This window comes from Macrotis lagotis, chromosome X (genome assembly GCF_037893015.1).
Source record: "Macrotis lagotis isolate mMagLag1 chromosome X, bilby.v1.9.chrom.fasta, whole genome shotgun sequence".
NCBI classification, from domain to species: domain Eukaryota; kingdom Metazoa; phylum Chordata; class Mammalia; order Peramelemorphia; family Peramelidae; genus Macrotis; species Macrotis lagotis.
Window position 1 is genome coordinate 553933790 of NC_133666.1, and position 22164 is coordinate 553955953.

The window sequence follows — 22164 nt, forward strand, 5'->3', positions numbered from 1 at the left end:
GACTCCAGGGCCAGTGCTCTATCCACTGCACCACCTAGCCGCCCAAAATGATTTATTTTTTATAAAATTATTTCAACTACATTTTTACCTTCTTTTTTTGTTATTCTCCATTTTACATATGTAGTTTTTTGAGAGTTTAAATTTTTATTTTATTGTTTTCTTTTTCTTATATCACTAAGTTATTCCACATATTTGTCTTATTACACCTCCTCAATAGCCATCCCATATGACAAAGAGAATTATTTTTAGAGAAAAAAAAGTCAGCATAGCTGATCAATACTTATAGTATTCTGCAAATAGATTTTGTTTTATAAAAACTTTTCCTTATTAGATTTTCTTCAGTTTCCGAAAACTTATTTTAGAGTTCTGCTGATGGAAGGTTACATTTCCATGGGACTTTATAAATTACAGAGTACATTTCTAACTGTTTAATCAGTAGAACAAACAGTATTTCTCTCTTTCTCTCTCTCTCTCTCTCTGTCTCTCTGTCTCTCTCTGTCTCTCTCTCTCATACACACAGGGACAAGCACATACAGACATAGGCACCAACAGATATAGATAGTGAAATAAGTGGTATAAGATCACACAGCTGCAATGAGTGATTGCTGAACTTGAACTCAAATATTGGGACTTTTTTTTCTACTCTCCAGTATTTTTCCTACTCTCCTGTCTTTTAGGTGATAGTGAGCTCTTATTTATTTGAAGTATCAATTTAATATTGCTTTATATGCAGTGTATCTTAGAGATGACAAATGAATATTAACGAAAACTTGAATATGTGACTTTTTTTTTAGACTTTTTACCTTAAATCTTTCATGTATTTTTATACACACACACACACACACACACACACACACACACACACACTAGTCTTTGCTATTTAAAAGAACTGTTTAGTACTTGATCAGATTTGGTATAATTGAATGTTCATTAGTGTTTCATTTTATAGATTGAACAGTTGCAGTCTTGTTAGAACTGCAGGCGAATTTATGATTCATTTAAGCTGTGTTGACTATTTGAACCACTATCTTATGCTAATGAAGAGATTAGTCTAGTTTTTGAGATTTTTAATTTTATGACATTAGAAGAAGCATGGCCCAGTTAAAGAAGGTCAGTCTCAGAGAATAATGATGATTGCAGACTCTATCCCAGAATTCATATTTGTAACTCAATAAGTGAGTCACTTAATCTCTTGGTCCCCCAGGAGTTCCTTAAGATTATCACATGGAGAATAGATATTGACATGTTTTTGAGGAAGAATATTTGTCACTGGAAGTTCCCCATACTGATGAATCAGATTTCTGAACCTTCCTCTGGCTTTCATAATACCTTTATTGAGATACTATTTGTTTACAAGGATTTTGTAATTTTACACAAATTTGGGGAAGAGTATTGATAGAAACATTCTAAGGTAATTTATGGAGTATTTTGTCCAAATTAAATGTCTTAGGTCATTGCATCAAAAATTGTCATTGTTTTGTTTTGTATCTGTTGGCTAGTCCCCTTTAAAATATTGCTAAATAACATTTAGAGTAAAAATTTTAAAAAGCCCCAGAAAACAACAAACCAATAAAAATCTCAGAATATTTACTGTGTCCAATTAATCTGCAACATTTTTTTCTGGTAGATCTATAAGATTAAAATGGGTATTTCTTCCCTCTCCACAACAGTTATTTATGTATTATTCATGAATAAATAGGGGCAATTATGAAATAATACATTGAATTTTGTATGATCAAATAATAGATTGTTGTTATATAGGAAATCCTAGGTAAAATGTTCCTATAGTTAGAAAATAGTTAATAATAATCATAATCATAATGTGGATATTATTAACTATCAATATTTATAGGATAATTCACTTAATATTTAAGAAATATTAGTAAATATAATATGATGCCTAATGGAATTTTTCTTTTGTGGAGAACAAGACAATTTCAGTTCCCAGGATCATCTCCTGCTAACTATTTACTGAATTGAATTTGAAATTTGAATTTAAAAAAGGCACTGAAAAGAGGTTGACATATTTTGAAAAAGTTACATTCTGGAGGAGATTAGATTCTGAAATGAGTTTCTTAATTTGATCATTATTTAACTTTTTTTTAAAGATAAGTTTCTTATGTGAATTTGTCTCTAGTTATCTGGCAAGGCTTAACTTCTGCATGCCACTCTAATTGATTTTAAAAAAGGAACATTTTTCTTGAAAATATATTTAAAAAATATTGTTCCAAAAATGAATTTCTTTCCCTTTTGAAAAGAAAGGATTTGGAACTATCAATTTTGAATCTTTCAGACACACTGATTTTCTAAAAATATGCAGTAATGTAATATGATTATAAGTAAGAGCTGGTGACTATATTTACTAAAAATAGTGCTTTAGAAAATTGGTTAGCAATTAGCTGACTAAATTAAAATATGTATATTTTGGTTCAGAAATTCATAGTTAATAATCATTAGCAATAGTGGAATTTGCATACTCTTAATATTGAGCAAATTATAAATAATAAGTAAAACATAAGGACCTGGCTATATATATACTCTTTTTAAAGTAATATTGAAGCAATAAATCAGTGGACTGTAATTGGGTGTTCATTTTTCTACTATGAAATGTTTATCTTTTACCTTATTTGAAATAATTGGAAAAGAAATATCAGGTTCAATTCTTTGCAGTTTTACTTAAAATATTATGTTGTCTTGTTTCTTCTAGAAAGTCAAAATAATGTTCAGGAATTTCATTAAATGCTTTAGAATATTTTTAGTATGATCTGTTAGTTTTAAGTGCAAACACATGAAGGTTCCCTTTGTGGAATTTACCGAGTTCATTGGAAGAGCTCAACCCTACAATTAATTGAAAAGAAAAGTGAAAACAAAATGCTGTATTTTTACGTTATGCTATGAAATCTTTTGTGCATGATTTAGATGAAAGAAATAGAAATGAAAGTCATAACTTTATTTTAGCTGCCTCCTTGAAATATTTTGTTCAGATTTGCTTTAATCATAAACTAGATTATTAATAACTAATGTATTTGACATGAAGTATAATATGTAATCAAAAACATAGGATGAATGATATGTATATTTTAGTAGATAGATGGAAAACATTTAAAATGAAAATTGATGTGTGGTTAAACATGACATATTTAAAAGTAAAATTCTAAGATCAAAACATGTTTATAAGGAGTATTTCAGGGGTGTGATAGAAGTATTATTGTCTAATTAAAAAAATCTCATAATTTTTGTTTTGAGTAAATTGTCAAGTTGAGTAAAAGGAAATGTTTGATAATGTGTGAGATGGATAAGGCACTGGAAAATATTTAATGTGCAGCTGTTTTACAGAAAGTTGAAGCTGACGTGCTTCATCCTGTGCTTATTAAAACTTTGTCTGCATGAACATTTGGATCTTTTCTGTTTTTTCAGATATTTGGTTTCCAGGCAGGATTGACCTCTTTGGCTAGTAAAGGAACACACTGCTTACCTGTTCCACTTATTCCCTCTTTTAGCATTGCTATTTATGGAAAATTGCTGAAACTCCCTATGTGTTGGTAAGTATTATTTATTAAAATGTATAACTTGAGAAAGAGTAACTTATTTTCCTTTTCACTTATTCTGCCTTTGAAAAACAAATATACTTTTATATTAAGTTTAAGAAATTTCACTTCAGAACAGGGGAAATTTGTGTAAGTTATAATTATAATGTTAACTCTCAAGAGTATTCTTTAGTAAATGAAGTTTTGGAAATTGAAACCTTATTGGTAGGATCAGAATTGATAGGTGACTTTACTTTTTTTTGCATCTGACTTTGATAGGATGCTTAAAAGAAACTTCCAAAAATGTTTCTAGTTCAGTGAACCTAGTAGTTGTCATTCTTGATTTTACTTTTTATAAGAAAATTCTTTCTAAGATAAGGAACCACCTACTGGTTGACAGTAGATTTAACTATTTTAGCTATTCATTTCCCTTTATAATTTATGCATTGACTAGATAACCCTGATTAGTATACACTATACAGAATATAATATTTCTGACATGTCTCTTTCATTATCATTTAAAATTTTGGAATGACATTTATTACTACTTTAATACTTAGATTTATTTACTACTTGAATGAGGTTTTCTCAATTTGAAAATTTATAATTCAGATAGATATTAATAAGTTTTGATGTTTACATTTTATAAAAAAATTTTATCCCTTACATAGTGATGGATTCTTTTGAATATGTAATGAATGTAATTATAAATTATGACATACTTTGAGAGCATGTAATTAAAATTTTGTGGCATATTTTTGGTTTGATACATGAATTGTTTGAAGAATGATTCATTTGAATTCTTTTTTTATAAGAAATTCATTAACAAGTTAATCATATGTAAAATTTTTATAGCCTATTTTCATTATCTAATATAAAAAGTAATGCTAATTATTTAAGAGTTGTAAATTATCTTTTCTCCAAAGTATTGTATTCTGATGGATTAATGATTAAATGTAATAGTGCATAACTATTTTTGAAGTAGCCTGATTTAGTGAAACACAAACTACCTTCTCTAAAAAATTTCCATTGTTTATCAGTACCAGTTTTATAAAAATTTCCTAAGTTAAGTGTTAGAACTAATGTTTTGAATTCATGTTTTGAATTTTTTGATAAATGGCTGCCATTTCGCACTTTTAATTTTATCAAAATATATTGGTCTTACACATTTTGATATATTTAATCCTTCTTGAAGTATTTTGTTTTACACACTTCTCATCACTTTTCCTCACATGCCTTTCATTATGAAGGGTGGCTAGTTTTACTTTTTTCAGTTAACATATTTGTGTATGTATACTATATTTCATATGAGCTAAATGCTATCTCTTGTTTCATCAAAACATGTCCTGGAACATGTCTTGTGTTTATTCAGAAATAAACAGGCATATATGAAAATAACTACTCAGTGAATATACTTATTACCTATACTAGTAAATTTTCTTTGTTAAAATGGTATATTTATCTCAAGGCATTGGTATTAGTTTTCTGTATGCATATCAGTGGTGCTTTTAAATTGCAATATTCTTTGTAGACTTTTAATACTTAAAATATAATATTTATGAATAATTGTGTCTATACATTTTAAAGATTAAACTTTGTTATTTGAATGAGATAGAAATGAGAAAATACTTGGTGCTCTGCAAACTTTAAAAATAATATATGAATAATAAATTAGCAACATAATTCAAGTATTTGTGGTTAAGAATATTTTTATAAAAATCTTTAAAAACTTACTAATAGAATAAATGAAAAATTAGCTTTTCAAGTTTTTGGAATGCTATTGATTCATTCTGAGGCAAGTGGTTTTGATTATCATTTCCATAGGTGAGTATACCTCAAAAATATTTTGTAACCCCTATTTTAATGTCTTTTAAAATCTGTTTTTCCTCAATAATATTGTAGTAACTTAGTTTATAAACAAAAACATTTTGAAAATAAGAGATAGAAAACAATGTTATAACAACTCATTTAAATGAAGTGTAGTTTGAAGTGAATAAAACACCACATGAAACACATCAAATCGCACTTGGAGTAAATAGAAATCTTCTTAAGACCTGAGAGCTCCATTGAAGTCATGCAATGAGTGAGAATTGGTTCTGTAAGGTAGAGTGGTAATATCATTAACCTTCAAATCATTCTTGTCCTGTGATCCTACCTTTTTCCCTACTCCTTTCCCAAATTATGCCACTTGCTTTATTTGTATTTCTAGATTTCACATTCCAGAGTTTTTTAAAGTACACACACATCTGATGCTACATATGTTCTAGTATTTCTTTAAAGAAAATATATATCACAGGCAATAGCTTTTAAAAACAGTCATTTTATGGACTGTTATAGAATCCCTTAGGCAGCATGTTTTGAGTTAGCAGTGAAAATCTTAACTTTATTTCTGACATAAATCATTAAAATATTATTTTTTGAGTTATGAAATAATAATTCCACACTTTACTGTCAATTATGTATGATATGAAATTTGTGCTTTATTTTTCCTCCTGTAATATAATTCTAACTTTTCCCCCTAAAATTATTGGTTAGTTTGTTTCTATGAATGATTGACTAATATTAAAAATAAATTAATTTTCTCCTGTTAAAATCTTTATTTTTCTGAAATGAATATTCATCTATGGAAAGAAAACTTAATAAATTATCTTAATACAAGTTAACAAGCCATCACTGATTTTAATATTTAGAAATAAAATATTCTGTAAATATAATTTTAAACTTTAGAAAATAGTTTATTCTGTACAAATCTAAAATCTAAAATTGAGATTCATGATTATTTGTTTACTTGTTTCTTATCAGATTTGGTCAATTTTGCATTTACTAATTGATAAATTTTGGAAGGATATTGACAATAATGACAATCAGTGTTAAATGCAAAGTAGAACTCTTATTAATATTTAACTTTTATTGAAATACAATTTACCTTGAGAAGGAGTAGTACAGTAGAAAAGAGTTCTAGGTTTAGGTTTACATTTGGAGAATTTGAATTCAAATTTTCACTTCTGTTTCTTTCAGTTTCCTCATCTATAAAAGTGAGAGGACCTTTGAAGGCCCCTTCAAGTTTTTAATCTGTGATCCTGGAATTCTTTTGGGTAGAGGCTGGGAGACAAGTGGGCAGGGATAGAGCAATTTTAATCCTAATACTGTTACTTAAAACAGCCACAACAACTAACACATATTATGATATAAAGTTTTAAAAACTGTTATAGTCTGTGACCAAATCATTAATCACTAAGTATCTATTAGATGCCTATTTTTTGTCAGACAGTGTGCTCGATGCTGAGTTTAAAGGATGCTGAGGATAAAAGTGAAAACAGTTCATGCCCCTAAAGGGCTTATAATTTAGCCTTAGGGAAACAGTATGCTTTTATATAAACTTATAAAAAATAGTTGTAAAATAAATGCAGGATGATGGGATGGAACATGGCACCAGGACTTGGGGATATCAGGAAATACTTACTGTAGGAGGTAGTGTTTCCTGGAAATTTTAATAATATCTGATAAAGAGACATGAGGAAGAAATGCATCTCAGGCATGAAAGAACAGTTAGAACAGAGGCACAGAAGGGAGGTGAGGGAATTAACAGCAAATAAACAAGAAGACTAGTTTGACCGGGTAATTGGTATGGAGAGAAGGAACATGGATAGTGAAAGTTGGGCCAGATTGCCAAATACAGGAGTTTATATTTGAATTAGGTTGTGGTCATAGTGGTAGAAGCAGTTACTAATATTTATAGTTACTAATATTTATATAACCTACTATATGTCATGAACTGTTAATAAGTGATTTACAATTATTTTCCCATTTGATCTTAACCTTGGGAGATAGGTTTTATTATTATCCCCATTTTAGAGATTAAGAAACTAAGGCAAAACAAAGTTAAGTGATTTTTCTAGGTTCACACAGCCAATGAAGTGTCTCTATCTGAACACAGATCTTCTGATTCTAGGCCTAGTACTCAATCTACTTTGCAAATAATTACCTAACTGCTAATAGTGAGTCACAGGAGTTTATTGAATAAAGAAATAACATGGTCAAATTTGTGCTTTAGAAAATCAGCTGGGCAGTAAGCCTGAAAGATAAATTTTGCAGATATTATTAACCCCATTTAATAGATGAAAAAATTAAAACTCAGAAACTAGTTGACTTTAAACAAGTGATATAATCTAAGTGGTGTGGTATTTGAAACTTGCTTATTTGTTCAAGCTTTCAGTATGCTAAAGAACATTTTTAGCTTAAAAATAAGCCAATGTTGGGAAAAAACCCTAATATTTTAATCTAAAACTGTTTTAAAATATTTAACTTTTTTGTACATGTACATGAGGCTATTTTGCTAGGATTTATTATGCATATAACTTATTTTACTTGAAGAGATTTTATTTTCAAATTAATGTTTAAATATATTTCTTATTACAGTATTGACTAGAAGTTACACTATTTCCTGGGCCTCTGATAGTCATTTTTGGCTCTTAGGAATATATTTACAGTAGTGTGATTCCCTCCACTTAACTGGTATTTTGGTTTTATTCCTTCATGACAGTGATATTTATAGGATCATTGAATTTTTATATTTGATGAGACAAGGTCATCTAGTCTCATCTTCTACCCAGTACAGAAATCATTTCTCCTGAATGTAGGCATCCAACCCTTTCTTTTGGATGCTTACAGAGATACTACTTAGAGGAGAAGCTTGTTTCTTTGTTGGATAGTCCAGATTGTCAGATTCTTCTTGTATTAGATAGAAATCTACCTCTGTAACCTTCACCTAATTTGTTCTAGTTCTAACCTTCAAAAAGAAATTCTAGAAATTTAGAAAGAAATTGAAGAAATCAGTTCTTTTTTTGGTCAATTTTTTCATAACTTTAGAACTTTTACCATTTTTTATAACTTTGACTTTTATCATTCTAATATATCAGACTTAACTTTTAGAGTTAGGAAATCTTTACAAGACTTTTGTAAAAGATTACATGAATCACCTTTTCTACTTTATGTTGCCATTTACTTTTACATTTTACATTTGCTGTTATATGTCTTTAAAATAGATTTTTGAAATAATATTTGCTTTGGATTTCTGAATCACATGGAGCTTTACATTTTTTTGAGGATACGATTATTTTTTTCTTAATTTCATCTTTAACAAAAATAGATACTTTCTAAGAGTTCATTGTAAAGTGAAAACACTGATAGTTAGAATCATTTATGTCATACCATTGCAATTTTACTTTTATAGCTTGTTTTATAATAGTAAGGTTGACAAGCATTCACATTCTGCTCTCTCACATATTTGTTATGTTGTTCTTCTCCAATAAATTGTATACATAACACACACATATATATACACATATGAACACACACATACTTTTTTCAGTTAGAATGTTTGGTTAAGGATTTTAAATTTTTTGAAGTCCTAAGATTTTCTATTTAAACAATAAAAAGTTGCAACCCCTTTGTCAAATCTGTTCTCTTGATCAAAGGACTATGTTCTTTTGTCATGATTTATAATGGTAATAAAGTAAGTTTTTTTCAGTTTATATAAAAATGTATTTTAAGAGAGGGGATTTGAAATAGTGCTAATGACAATAAAATGTTAAGCTAGTTATGTTGGAACTATATGATATTTTTAATAGAAATTCTTTTCATTATTTTTAAAAATATTGTTCCTTTTCTTGATCATAGCAAATCCATTTTATAAGTATTTGGTCTATAGGGGATAGTAATTGTTTCCTTCTTGGGCCCCCCCCCTTTTTTTTTGCTTTTTAGAAATCTCTGTGATTATATTTGGGAATAAGCATACATATAGAGGATGATGATGAAGGTACAATTTATAAATAGGAAGGAATAGAACTATAATTACCAGAATTAGAAATAATGTCCTCATAGAAACTTAGAATATGAAAAATATGCAGTAATTTCAAAAAATTCTTTGATTCTACTTCTAGAGTTGCCTGTAGAATCCTTTTATGTGTCTGGTAAACCCTGGATTCTTCAGAACATAGTTGAGATCTTTCTTTAGGTTGTCCATATTGAAGTGTGTATGCTGTTATTTAGTCATTTTCAGTCATGTTTGATTCCTTGTGACCCTTTTTTGGAATTTTCTTGGCAAAGGTACTAGAGTAGTTTTCCATTTCCTTCTTCAGCTCATTTTACAAACAAGGAAACCAAGGCAAATATGATTAAGTGACTAGTAAGTGTTTGAGCCAAATTTGAAGTCTTCATGTTTCCAGGCTTGGCACTTTATCAATCATAACCTCCACTGCCCTATATTATGTATCTTAAATATAGTATAAGAAATAATTTCTGTAGCCCAATCCTACCCTCACAAATTGAGTTTAATTTAGATCAATAAGAAACATTACTTTCATTTAGTTTCACAATAGTTTATCCAATTAGTCATTGCCCTCTTATAGTCTGGCTTACTTTTTGCATTCTTTTACTATTACTATAGACAATTCTGCCCTACATGAAGAGAGGAGTAAAAGTACAGTCAACAAACCTCCTACCTACTATTTAAAATATAGGAAAAGCACTTTGTCTGTTATGCTTTTTATTGTCATGTTGATTATTTCCTATATATTTTTATGTTATAATATATTTACATATTGTTATATAATGTAGATATTACATCTCATTATACTCTGACATTCAAATGGATCTGTGATTTCTTTTACTTGGACACTTCTTCCACTTACAGAGATTATAGCTCATTCAGGTCTTCCTATCCTTTATGACTCTTTTTTCATAACTTTCTATAAGTTCACTACAACTTGTTTAGTCAACCTGCTGGGACCTTCAGCATTCCTCTAGATATCCTTTGCAAGAATGGCAGTGTGATGTGGGAGCTTTTTACTCATTGGTTATCCATTTGTCTTGTCTCATAACTTTCCTAGTAGTGTTTTTTGTTCATATACATATTTCTTTGGTATCATCTTAGATTCTTATTTGTAATCTTATTTGTTTTGTATTGAAGCCTTCTCATTAACCCTGAACCTCTTTGCTGCTGTGTTGTGGAATACTATAGTTTCTGAAGACCCATGAATCACTTTAATTATATTTCTGCTGGAGAAATGTATATACTCTTTCTACTCTAAAATTGATTTTCTTTGGTCAAATGAGGAAATTGAGGAGCTTAAATGACTTGCCCAGGATCAAAAAACTAGCAAACTATAAGATGGGACTTGAACTTTTGTCTCCCTGATTTAGTTCTAGTGCTCCATTTACATTATTCCTGCTAGTTCCTCTCCTTCCTTTGAGAAAAGTAGCTGAAGGCAAGGGACCAAGCATGCATCATTTAGCATCTCAAAAAATTTAGTGGAATTTGTTTCAGTGGATAGGAAATGACTCATCATTGTTAGATTATTCCAGAATTTCTTGAGTGTGAATATTTTAGGTAGTCAAGTCAATAAATGATTATTATATTCCAGACTTCTTGCTTAACACTAGGGATACAAAGAAAAGGCCAAAACATGAGTTTTGCACTCAAGGTGTTCCTATTCTGATAGAGACAATATGAAACCTACCATGTACATATAAGATGTATACAAAATATATGGAAGAAAAGTACATTGACGACTGAGATGTTAGAGATAAAAATTAATACAAAATTAAAGAGCATGATACTCTACAAAGAGTACAGGAATTGAAATCTAATTCTGCCACTATAAGATTCTGGTCAAGTTTGGTCTCATTTTCTTTATAGGAAAAATGAGAAGAGTTTGTACTAGATGACCTTTCAGATTTTTATTCTAGGCCTGTATCTCTGATCCTAAAAGAAAGAATAAAAATGAAAAAAAAATATGGTCTTCAGTTTAAGTACCCCCATTATCATTTACTTAAACAGTTTATTGATCATGAAAAATGGGAGATGTATGTGTGTGTGTGTGTGTGTGTGTGTGTGTGTGTGTGTATACATGCATACACATACATATATGAAGGAATGATCTTACCAGTGTAAATCTCCATAATCAGAACATCAAAGGTGCCTTAGTCAACAAATATTTGACTTATTTGTCAAGTAGATGTATGCTTACCTGACCAATAACAATTCAGAATATAATCTCATGAAAAATATTAACGAAAATTATCGTGGAAGATTATGAGGAGTTCTACCTGAATAAACAGAGAAGCATTGGAAGGTAAGACCAATTGAAAGACATTTTGGTGAGTAACAGATATATATAAGGATATAAGGATATATATAAGGATAAGGATAAATATAAGGATAAATCTATCACTGGCACATTAGTCAAAAGATGAAATATATCTGTAAGTATTTTTATAACAATTTAGTTTCACCACTAAGGAAAGTGAAACCATCATAGTCACTGATATGCCTATAGAGGAAGTAGAAATAAAGAGGAAAGATGGGAAAAGCAGTTGAAACAGACCAAGTGTATAAAACAGATATTGATGGTGAAAGCATACTAATTTTGAGGACATTGTGAAGTCAGTTTTCAAAGTATCTGAAGGCATGGTACATACAAGTTGTAGAGGGGAAAGTTCTTCTTATTAAATAAAATGAAAATAAATGCTTTTCCAAATTCCTTCAACTTAAAAAAAAGCTGAAGAGGACCTGAGAAAATTTAATGATTAATGTTCTATATTCTTGCCTTTTGTTGTATATAAAATTTGCTTGAGATTAACAGAATGTTCTTATTGAATTTGTTAATATTGAGTGTAGACTATTATGGCAATCAGTATTCTATAGTGGATCCAATTTGATGCTATGTGATAGCCTGAAAGATATGAAAAATGTAATGTCATTATTCTTATTTTTTTTTTTGTTTTTTAATTCTTATTATTTCTTGACCCTAAAACAAAAATTTGATTTTGTAGAGGAAAATGTTATAAAGGCTGTCTTATGAAGTGTTTTCCATTCATATATCAAAAGGTCAATAATTTTGGGGGAAAAAACAAAAAAATATAGACTCTGATTATTAGTTAAGAAACAAGGTGTATATGTTCTTTAAAAGGATTTACTACTGTCATTGAGGAGATCTAACACAAAGACTAGGTCTAAGAGATTTTCTATTAATGGTTAAGACTTCCAGATGCTCCTATTTTAGATGAGATATATTGGTTGCTTTAAGCTCATAAACCTTGCAGATATAATATCATTCAGAAAAGACCTGACTATCCATCTAAGAAAACCAGGAAGTTGAAAAATGCTTGTAGTCCAGATTATGACATATAATTGAATGGACAACCTGTATTGCTTTTATATGTGATACTATAATTCAGGTCTTTTGGTTACTAGCAAAGTACTTTAATTAAATGTAAAAGAGGACTTCCTACCAAGATGACTGCTTGAACTGGAGGCAAGCTACTCAGCATCTACATATTTATCCAAGCAGAAGTCTGAAGTTAACACCAGATCAAATAAGACTCAAGAAATCATAAATGACATCTTCTTTCTCAGAAATACACTAAAAGTCAGCCAGAAACTCATGGTAATAGAAAAGAATCCCCCCCAAGTCACACAGGCCCACCTTTTGGTAGACTTGTGTGACCAGAGACTGGACACTTGCAGTCATTAGAACTCTGTTTGGAGATGAAAGTAGGAGACTTCCCTGAGAAGTACCCAGGGTAGTCAGAATGATCTAGGATGGGAACCTTGGATATGGACAAGTCATGCTTATTCTCTCCTCAGAAGTAGCGCTGTAAATATCAGAGATCCAAGGACCTCTATCTCTATTTATTTCCCCCCTTCCCCAGGAGGTAGAAGCCAGCATATAAACTCAAGAGGACTAGACCAAGCAGAGTTGATCAACCTACACAAAAGTACAGCTTGGAAGAGTGGCACTGGCCCTAGTACAAATGCTGGAGAGATAAGTAAAAACCATGGGAGAAAAAAAAAAGTGACTTGCATAAAATATTATTTCAAGTCTAATTCATAATCATTGTTAGCAGACAGTCAAAGGAAGAAATAGTTTTTCTACAAGAACTACATAGCTAGAAGAAATTAAGCAAGAGATAAAAAATGAAGTAAAAATGTTTGAAGAAAGAACTGGGAAAAGAGTAAGTAATTCAGCAGAGTAAGAGACAAATCTTATTCAAGAAGTTAGTCCTAAAAACTAAAATGGAGCAAACAGTATATCCAAGAGATTGAAGAAAATAGGAAAAAACTTAAAATATATATAAAGCAATTGACCTAGAATACAAGTCAGTGAGGTATAATTTAAGAATTGTTGAACTTCTTGATCCATCAGGATTTGTTTTAAAAAATGTAGTCATGAGGCAGCTAGGTGACGCAGAGGACCCAAGTTCTTGGGCAAATCACTTAACCCCATTGCCTTGCAAAAACCAAAATAAATAAATTAATGGCAAACTAATTAACTAAAAATAATAAAAAAATTAAAAAATAAAAAAGCCTAGTCATGAAATCATAAGTGATTACTTCACTGGATCTATTCTCTTTTAGAACCAGAGGGCACAGAAAAGGTAGACTTCTTGAAAGGAACTCCAAAAGCAAGGGTCTCTGTGTACCATAGCTAAAATCCAAAGCTCCCAAATCAAAGGGAAAAAAAACAATCAGACATCCAGAAATAAAAAGAATTACTAAAGACTTTCAGTTATAATCAAACAAGTCATGGCATTATAAATGACTGTTCTTGGAATACAATTTTTCAGAAAGCAAAAAATACAGGCTTGCAACCAATAAGAACTTATTCTAGGAAACTTAATGGGGGAAAAATGACCTTTAATGGATTAGAAGATTTTCAAACATCTCAGATGAAAATATCAAAGCTGTGTAGATAATTTGAAATAGAAGAACTTGGAAAGCTAAATTTATTTTAGCAATTAGAAGGAGTTTTATGATGATATAGCACTAACATTCTTATAGAGATGAGAAACAAGTGTCCCTTCAGTTATATAATACCAATTAAGGGCCTTAAAGGAAATCGAATTTTTAAAAAGCTGAGGTTCAAGAATTGGAGGTGGGGGGAGATTGGAAGATTGGTACTGTTTTGAGAATTTTAAAAAGGTACAGAAAGGAATTAATAATAGAAATGAAGAAGAGGTGGAACTTTTTACTTTTTTACTTTTTAATTGAGTTGTTTGAGTATATAAGCCTAAAAGAATGAGTGGCAGTAGGGGGAGTTGGCATCATATGAACCTTATTTCTTCTAGACCAAGGGTGAGTTGTAAATACAGGTTAGTAGAGAAATACATTAAATTTCTCAGGGAAAATATGGGAGGGGCAGCTAGGTGGCACAGTGGATAGAGCACTGGCCCTGGAGTCAGGAGGACTTGAGTTCAAATGCAGCCTCAGACACTGAGTAACTGCCTAGCTATGTGACCTTAGGCAAGTTATTTAACTCCACTGCCTTAAACCAGGGATGAGTGGATTAAAAGGGAAAAGAAGAAAGGACCAGAATCCTAGGGAGTTTCTGAAATTGTCTCTTTAATATTTAAATAGTGACTGCCTAAGTTGTGCAATTCACATACCTCAGTGGAATGAACCTTCCCCTGCCTCTGCCATAAGAAATGAAGTAACTTCAGAGAATTTTGGTTAGTATGTGAAGTGAAAAGAACCAGGAAACAATTTATAAAGGATAGCAGCATTGTAAAGGAAAAAAACCTTTGAAAGATGAGAGCTTTCTTTAGAGAAATGTCCAGCCATTTCATCAAAGGATCTATAGCGAAGCATATTACCTACTTGCTGACAAGATAGGTTAATAGACACAAGGTTCAAGGACATTTTGGGATGTGGCTACTGGCTATATCCTAAGTGCAAAATTAAAAAACAACTAAAAATATTTAGTTTGACCTCTCATTTTTCAGATTAGAGAACTGAAGCACTTGAAAGAGATAACCTAAGTTTTGGGTTTTTTTTTCATGCCCCTGATTTTTTTGCCACTAACCTAGAATGGAATTCTATCATTATGGAAAATAATTTGGTATTATGCTAATAAAGTGACTAAAATGCCCATTCTTTTGAATAGCATTCTATTGTTGAATGGATTCTATTGTTAGGTATATTTTTCAAGGAGATAACTTATTAAAAAAGAGGCCTCCATATACATCAAGATATTTATAGAAGCACATTTTGTAGTATAAAAAGCTGGAAATAAGGTAACTGCATAGTGATTGGGGAATATAATGAAAAATATCAATACTTCAATAAATGAGCCAATAGGTCATTTACATAAACTGATAGAGAATGTAGGAGAGCCAAGGAAATAATATACATAATGAATATGATAATATAAATGGAAAAAACATCAGAAAATAAGTCTAAATGTCACAAAATTACAAATAATTAACTTGGTGCCTAAGAACAATATGAAAAGAAACTCCTACCCCTTTTCATTTATAGAGGAGTACAGGTATGGAAAATTGGACATATTTTCAGACTTTTCCCAATGTTATTGATTGGTTTTGCTAGCTTTTTAACCCTTTTTTAAAAAAAAAAAACATTTGTTATGTAGGATGATTCTCAAGGGAGGATGGAAGGATTCTGTGAAAAAAATTTTGGCAATTTAGAAACAAAACTTAAATAAAAATTTATTTAAAAAATGCATATGTTCCATCCAGGTCTGGGTTTCTCTCTTGCCCAATTGAGCCCAGTTGAGTAGTTTCCTGAGAAAAGGAATCTTAACCTCTATAGAAACCCCAAACAACTCTCAACCGCCATGGAGACACCCAAACAATCCACAACCTCCATGGAGACCCCGAACAACTCTCAATTCATATGGAAATCATAACTCTCCTTCTTTGCCATAGCACATATCCTTCAAAAAGTGTGCTTCCCAATTACCTGGAGTCTGTCCTGATCAACCTGCTGGTCCTTCCTTTAATAAACAGCTTTGATACCACCTCCATTCTCTTTTTGCTATTGTAAAGTTTAAAATGCTATGTTATTTTTGTTAATACCTTATATAAAAGGGCCTTCTTGGCTTATGATCTTACTCCCTGTTCTTTATTTTGTAAATATTTTTACTTCAGAGCTATGATTAATTTCAAGTTTAATGTTCTAGAATTTAGTTGTTTGAAGTCTTAGTTATAGAAGACTAAAGTTTTTATTATCAGTTCAGTACAAATTGATGGAACTGTTAGCCTTGAAGTTGTGGGCCTTTTTTGTTGTTGTTTATTTTGTGTTTTGTTCTTTAAATCATAGTGTAATGTAAGTTTAGGTGGAAGCTAATTTGCTGAGAGTATTTGCTGAAAGTTTATTTGAGGCTTTAAACTCCATCCTTGCCTAGCTACAATATCTTCTTACCTAAAAGAAATCTTTACTCTGAGCCCTTGATTCCCTGATTGTTTATTCTGTTGTATAGTATTTTTTCAAGAAGGACTCCAGACATGCTTTACCCCCACACCTCAACTTAAATACTTAATAAGTGCTCTTATGTTTGTGTCATTGCCTTTGTTTCTATGTCTCTCTTTTGTCTCCCTGCCTATTTCTCTTACTCCTTTGATTTATTTCTCTGTCTCTCTTTAAAGGACTAAATAGGGAAACACTATATACATTCATTTACCAGATACTAAAGAAAGAAGATATAGCACAATCAAAGAATAGCAGTAGTTGCCAAGAAATTTATAAGATAAAAAATTTAGGTAATAAGTGAATACTAAAATCTATGACTTTGTATAATTATTGCCCAAAATATGGATAATAAGCAAGATAGTTCCATCTGAAGGAAGTAAACATGACCCCAGTCCTAATTCGTCAAAGGAAAAAAGACAAAAGAAAAAGTAACACCTACTTCCTTGAAATATTGTGATGTTTAAAGGAGAAAATATGCCTTTTGCATGTAAGAATAATGTTGTGTATATGTTTGCCCCTGCTGCTGCTGAGGCTAGTTTTTGGAATATATCTTTGAAGAACTAAACCCTATTCAACAGAAAAATAAAAAAGATGTGGGAATGAAGTTGATAGTAGCATTGTGAATCAAGAAAATATCCTGAAGGGAATTTTAAATGTTGAATGGGTTGTGGAAAGATAAATTCATTAATGTATTATTGATACTGCTGTGAAATTGCTATAAAACCTTATAGAAAAAAATTAAGATTTGTTTAAACAAAGTGTTTACTATGTTAATACCCTTTGACCTATTTAGTTACACCGATAAGCATATTCTCTAGTAATGTCATTGACCCCCCCAAAAAAAGACCCCAAATGGATAAAAAATATTTATAGCATCACTTTTAATGTTATCATTAAACTGAAAACAAAGTAGATCTCCATTGGTTGGGGAATGTCTAAACAAATTGTAGCACAAGAATATGACATGTTGAACTGAAAATATTATGAACAAATTTGTAAATACAGAGAAAGATGGGAGGATATATGACACAATATAATGTGAAGTGGCCAGAGCCTGGAAATAATGTGCACAAGTACTCCATCAATGTAATTGGAAAGATGAACTACCACAGGATAATTGAGGTGTTTTTTCCTAATTTATTGCCAAGTTTTTCTGAATTTTTTTTCTTTTTCTTTAAATTTTATTTTAAGAGATAACTCTCTGGGGTGAAAGAGGTTCATGGGTAAAGATAAGTATATAAAAACAAAATATGTCATCAAAGTAAATTTTTCTATAAAATAATAATAATAATAATAATAGATAGCCTTTATATAATACTTATTTTCTTCCAGGTACTGTGCATATCACTTTATGATTACATATTATCTCATTTGACTCTTATAGCAACCCTGGAAGGTAGATGCTATTTTTATCCTCATTTTTATAGTTGAGGAACCTAAGACAAACAGGGTTAAGTGACTTGCCCAGGATCACTAGCTAGTAAGTTCCTGAGGCTTGATTGTGAACTTGGAAAGATGAGTCTGATTCTAGACCTGGTTTTCTATTCACTGTACCATGTAGCTGCCTCCTAATGTAGTAAAAATGACTTGAAATTATTTTGTCATTTTCAGGAGATTTCTTAAAGCAGAAAAGTTAATCATTTATTGATGTATCTTTTAATGTTAATTTAATTCTTCAGTGTTAGATGAACTAGTAAAGGGAGCTCTTATTTTGGCTCTGATTTTCACCAAGAAAAATGAACTGGATAATTGGTTAGATAAAATGGGAAACTTAAGAGATCATCACTACTCTGTCTTAGAATTTGTTCTAGAGGAGTTGAAACAGAAATTGACTACTACTCTTCATTCTATATTTGGGAAACATTTCAAAGATTACAGAAAAAGAATGGGTGAGCTTTTGTTTTCTATAGTCTTAGGCATCTGAAAAGCTTGCTAGTTCTTCATAAATTTTAATAATTCTCTTTTTTACCTTTATTTTGATTTAAATTTTTATACCTTATATAGGAAGTAAAACTATAAGAAGAATAACAAGATAATAACAAATGCAACTTGGATGAAGTATCTTTTGCTGTAACTGACTTTTCCTCATTTTTTGTATTTCATATTGGAGGTACAAATAATAGAACACATGATACTAAATAAGAAATAGGGTTAATCTGATGAGGACAAATAGTTTTATTTTCATTTTCCTTTTGGAAAATTTGATATTACATACATATGATTGATAGGGTGTGTAAGCAAATATCCACTTCCAGTTTCTGGTGGAGCCATGAATTGGTGTAGTCTTTTTAAGAAAGTAATATGATGTCATACAGTGAGCTTAACAAAAAAAACTGTTCATATGTTGATCTTGTGATCAGAGTAACTGGGAAACAAGCTTAAAATTGATGTAAAGAAAAACTTCCTAATAAATACAGCTGTTTCAAAAGTCTCTTTGTGGTAGTAGAGTCTCTATTCTTAGACATCTTCAGTGACTTGCTGATCACTTATAGGGTTTAGGATAGAATAAATTCTTTTTTCAGCTATAAATTGAATTAAGTAGTGGTTTCTGAGGTCTTTTCCAACTCTGGCCTTTTATAATCCTAATTGCTAGACTTTGGCAGGATACAGTTCTTGCAATGATGCCTGAATAGTCACCATTCATTTCTGGTGAATTGCTTTATAGTTATCTGAATTTTTTGACATGGTAGAACATTATTACAAGATCTCTTGCTTTGAAAATAAACATACTATTCTTGATTTAGCTTTTGACATTGTGCTTGAATTAGCAGAACATTATCCAGCGATAGCACTATATTCCAGTCATAATATCTTTTACACATTTGAGGGGGGTTGCTAAAATTTACCAGAGTGTGCAAATAATATCCCAAGTTAAATTCTTATTAACAAGATGTTATCAAAGAGGGTCTTGTACATAGTAGATGTTTAATGAATGATTGGTTAGTAATCCCTAAATTAAGGTGTTTAGCTATTCTGCTCCCACTCCACTCATGGTATCTCTAAGTCCAATTAGTTTTAAATATTTTACATCATTTATAATCTTGGACATAAGAAAAAAATCTAGAGAATCTAGAGGGGAGCCCATCATTTGCTAGTAATTTCATTTCATGATCATTTCTTTCAGTAGGGGGTAGGATAGAACTCAAGTACATTTTATGCTCTCTCTAAATTTCCTTATGATCTTCCTTTGCTTCCTTTGGTTACTATTTCCCATAAAATGGTTGTTGAAATCCTTTTTTCTCCCCTGCTTCAGGCTACATAAATGATGTTAGGCATAGGATGAGTGAGATTAAATGTTAGGAAGTAAAAATACATAGGACCTTATGACTAACTGGATTGTGTGGTGAATGAGGAGCCTAGCTTCGTCCCACATTTCAAGCTTGGGTGACATTTTCAGTCTTGGTTTCTGTCAACAGAAATAGAAATATCAAGAGAGCAGTCTGATTGAGGTGATTAGAAATGGCATAGTGTGTTAAATGATGGAATATTTATGTAAAAATATCCAACAGATAAGACTTACATGGTTTGAACTCACTAGATTAGTTGTATGAAATTTAGTATATATTTCCAACTGTACACACATACATAATTGACTTGTGTGTGTGTGTGTGTGTGTGAGAATGATAGTTTTTTTGAAATATGTGTATACATGCATTTCCAAACTCTATATACATATGACTTTATATTTGGAATATTCAGTTGATCAACAAGTATTTAACTTCTGGCTCTATTCTGCCTGGCGCTAGAGACATACAGATTTTTTGAATATTCCTATTGTAAATGAGCTTATGTTTTAAAGGGAGAGATCACATGTATATTTATTCAGGTCCTAGTTATTATTATTATTACATGATAGGAATGATTGGAAAACAGAATCAGGTTTAGGCTTGGATCTATACTACTGTTATTTTTTCTACATTCAATTTTTTTCAATTTCAGTTTCATATTCTATGCTTTTTCCCATTTGAAAATGAGTTGGTGGAACAAAATTCTTGAAGAAACTATTTTCAGTTAGAGTTCACTCTTCATATTGAGGTAGCAGAAAGACTGTCACAATTCTGCAGAAATGTATATTTTGTTTTTACTGTATCCTCTGAGTTAATTTTTTTTAGGTTTTTGCAAGGCAATGGGGGTTAAGTGGTTTGCCCAAGGCCCCACAGCTCGGTAATTATTAAGTGTCTGAGACCGGATTTGAACTCAGGTACTCCCTGACTACAGGGCCGGTGCTGTATCCACTGCGCCACCCTAGCTGCCCCTGTTATTTTTTCTTTATAAAAGTTTAAATTTATTCAGTTCAGAGTCAAGTGTGAGTCTGTAGTTATAGTTGGAAAATAAATTTAATACATCTGGAAGTTAGTCATTAGTTTTACCTTCTGTTTAGGATCTTATCTCTATTATAAAGGACATAATAAAATCCTAATAATAGAAAATAGGATATTGGTATTTGAACTTACTAGTTCTTAGAGGCTATTAGATCTTGGCTTTAGAACTTGCTGATATTATTCTATTGTTGTTACTGTTCTATATTGTTACTGCTATTAATTATGTTCATAATTTTATGGTCTTGGCCAGGAATGTTATGGAAAGTTATATTACATCAAAGTACTTAATCAATAAACAAGTTTTTATTAAGTACATGCTAAATGTGAGACAGTATGTCAGGCACCTAGGATTTCAGTAAAATGAATCAAACAGTCTTTATTCCCTAAGAGCTTAAGTGATCACAATCTATGTGAAAAGATTAATTCAGTGGTGTTAAACAGTAGGGCAACTTTGGGTCTTTAAATTATCTTGGCAGAAGAAGGAAGACTATGACTAGGAAAAAACCCACCTGATTTTACTGAATTTCAAATCCTGGAATTCCTCTGGTTCAATTTGTCTTAAGTATTTCTCCAGTCCAGTCTATCCTTCATTCAGCTGCTTAAAGTGATCTTTCTAAAATGGAAGTGATCTTGTCGCCCCTCAGTTCAGTAAACTGCAGTGGGTTCCTTGACCTCCAGTAACAAAAACAAAATGCTTTGCTTGGAATTCAAAGCCCTTCTTAACTTAGCTACTTCCAGCTTTCCAGTTTTCTTAACCCTGACTCTCCAACACTGGCCTCCTGGTTGTTACATGAATAAGGCACTCCATCTCTTGGCCCTAGGTCTGTTTCTCTGTCTGTTCTCTTGTCATGTCTCTTGTTATACCATGTCTATTTTATGTAAAACTCTGAAATTTAGTTTTTGGTTTCAGACTTGGTACCAATGTGGCTAATCCTAGCCCTTTTGATTTAGAGCCTAACTAGATTCAATTAAAAATGTTTATTACTTAATATATAAGAAAACTTGGAGAGACAAAAACAAAAGAGGAAAAACCCTAATTTAAGGA

At 30.9% G+C, this 22164-nt stretch overlaps 1 protein-coding gene across 12 annotated transcripts in view; it reads left to right on the forward strand.

Annotated features, from left to right (window-relative positions):
* VPS13B (vacuolar protein sorting 13 homolog B) overlaps positions 1-22164 on the forward strand; it is a 1326809-nt gene that overhangs the window by 491395 nt on the left and 813250 nt on the right. For 2 of the 12 annotated variants that reach the window (XM_074200576.1, XM_074200575.1), the window contains exon 5: positions 3418-3542. The exons of the other annotated variants lie outside the window; for them this stretch is intronic. In XM_074200576.1, the coding sequence (XP_074056677.1) occupies positions 3418-3542 (125 nt within the window). The remainder of the gene's footprint in view (positions 1-3417; positions 3543-22164) is intronic. 12 annotated transcript variants of the gene reach the window in all.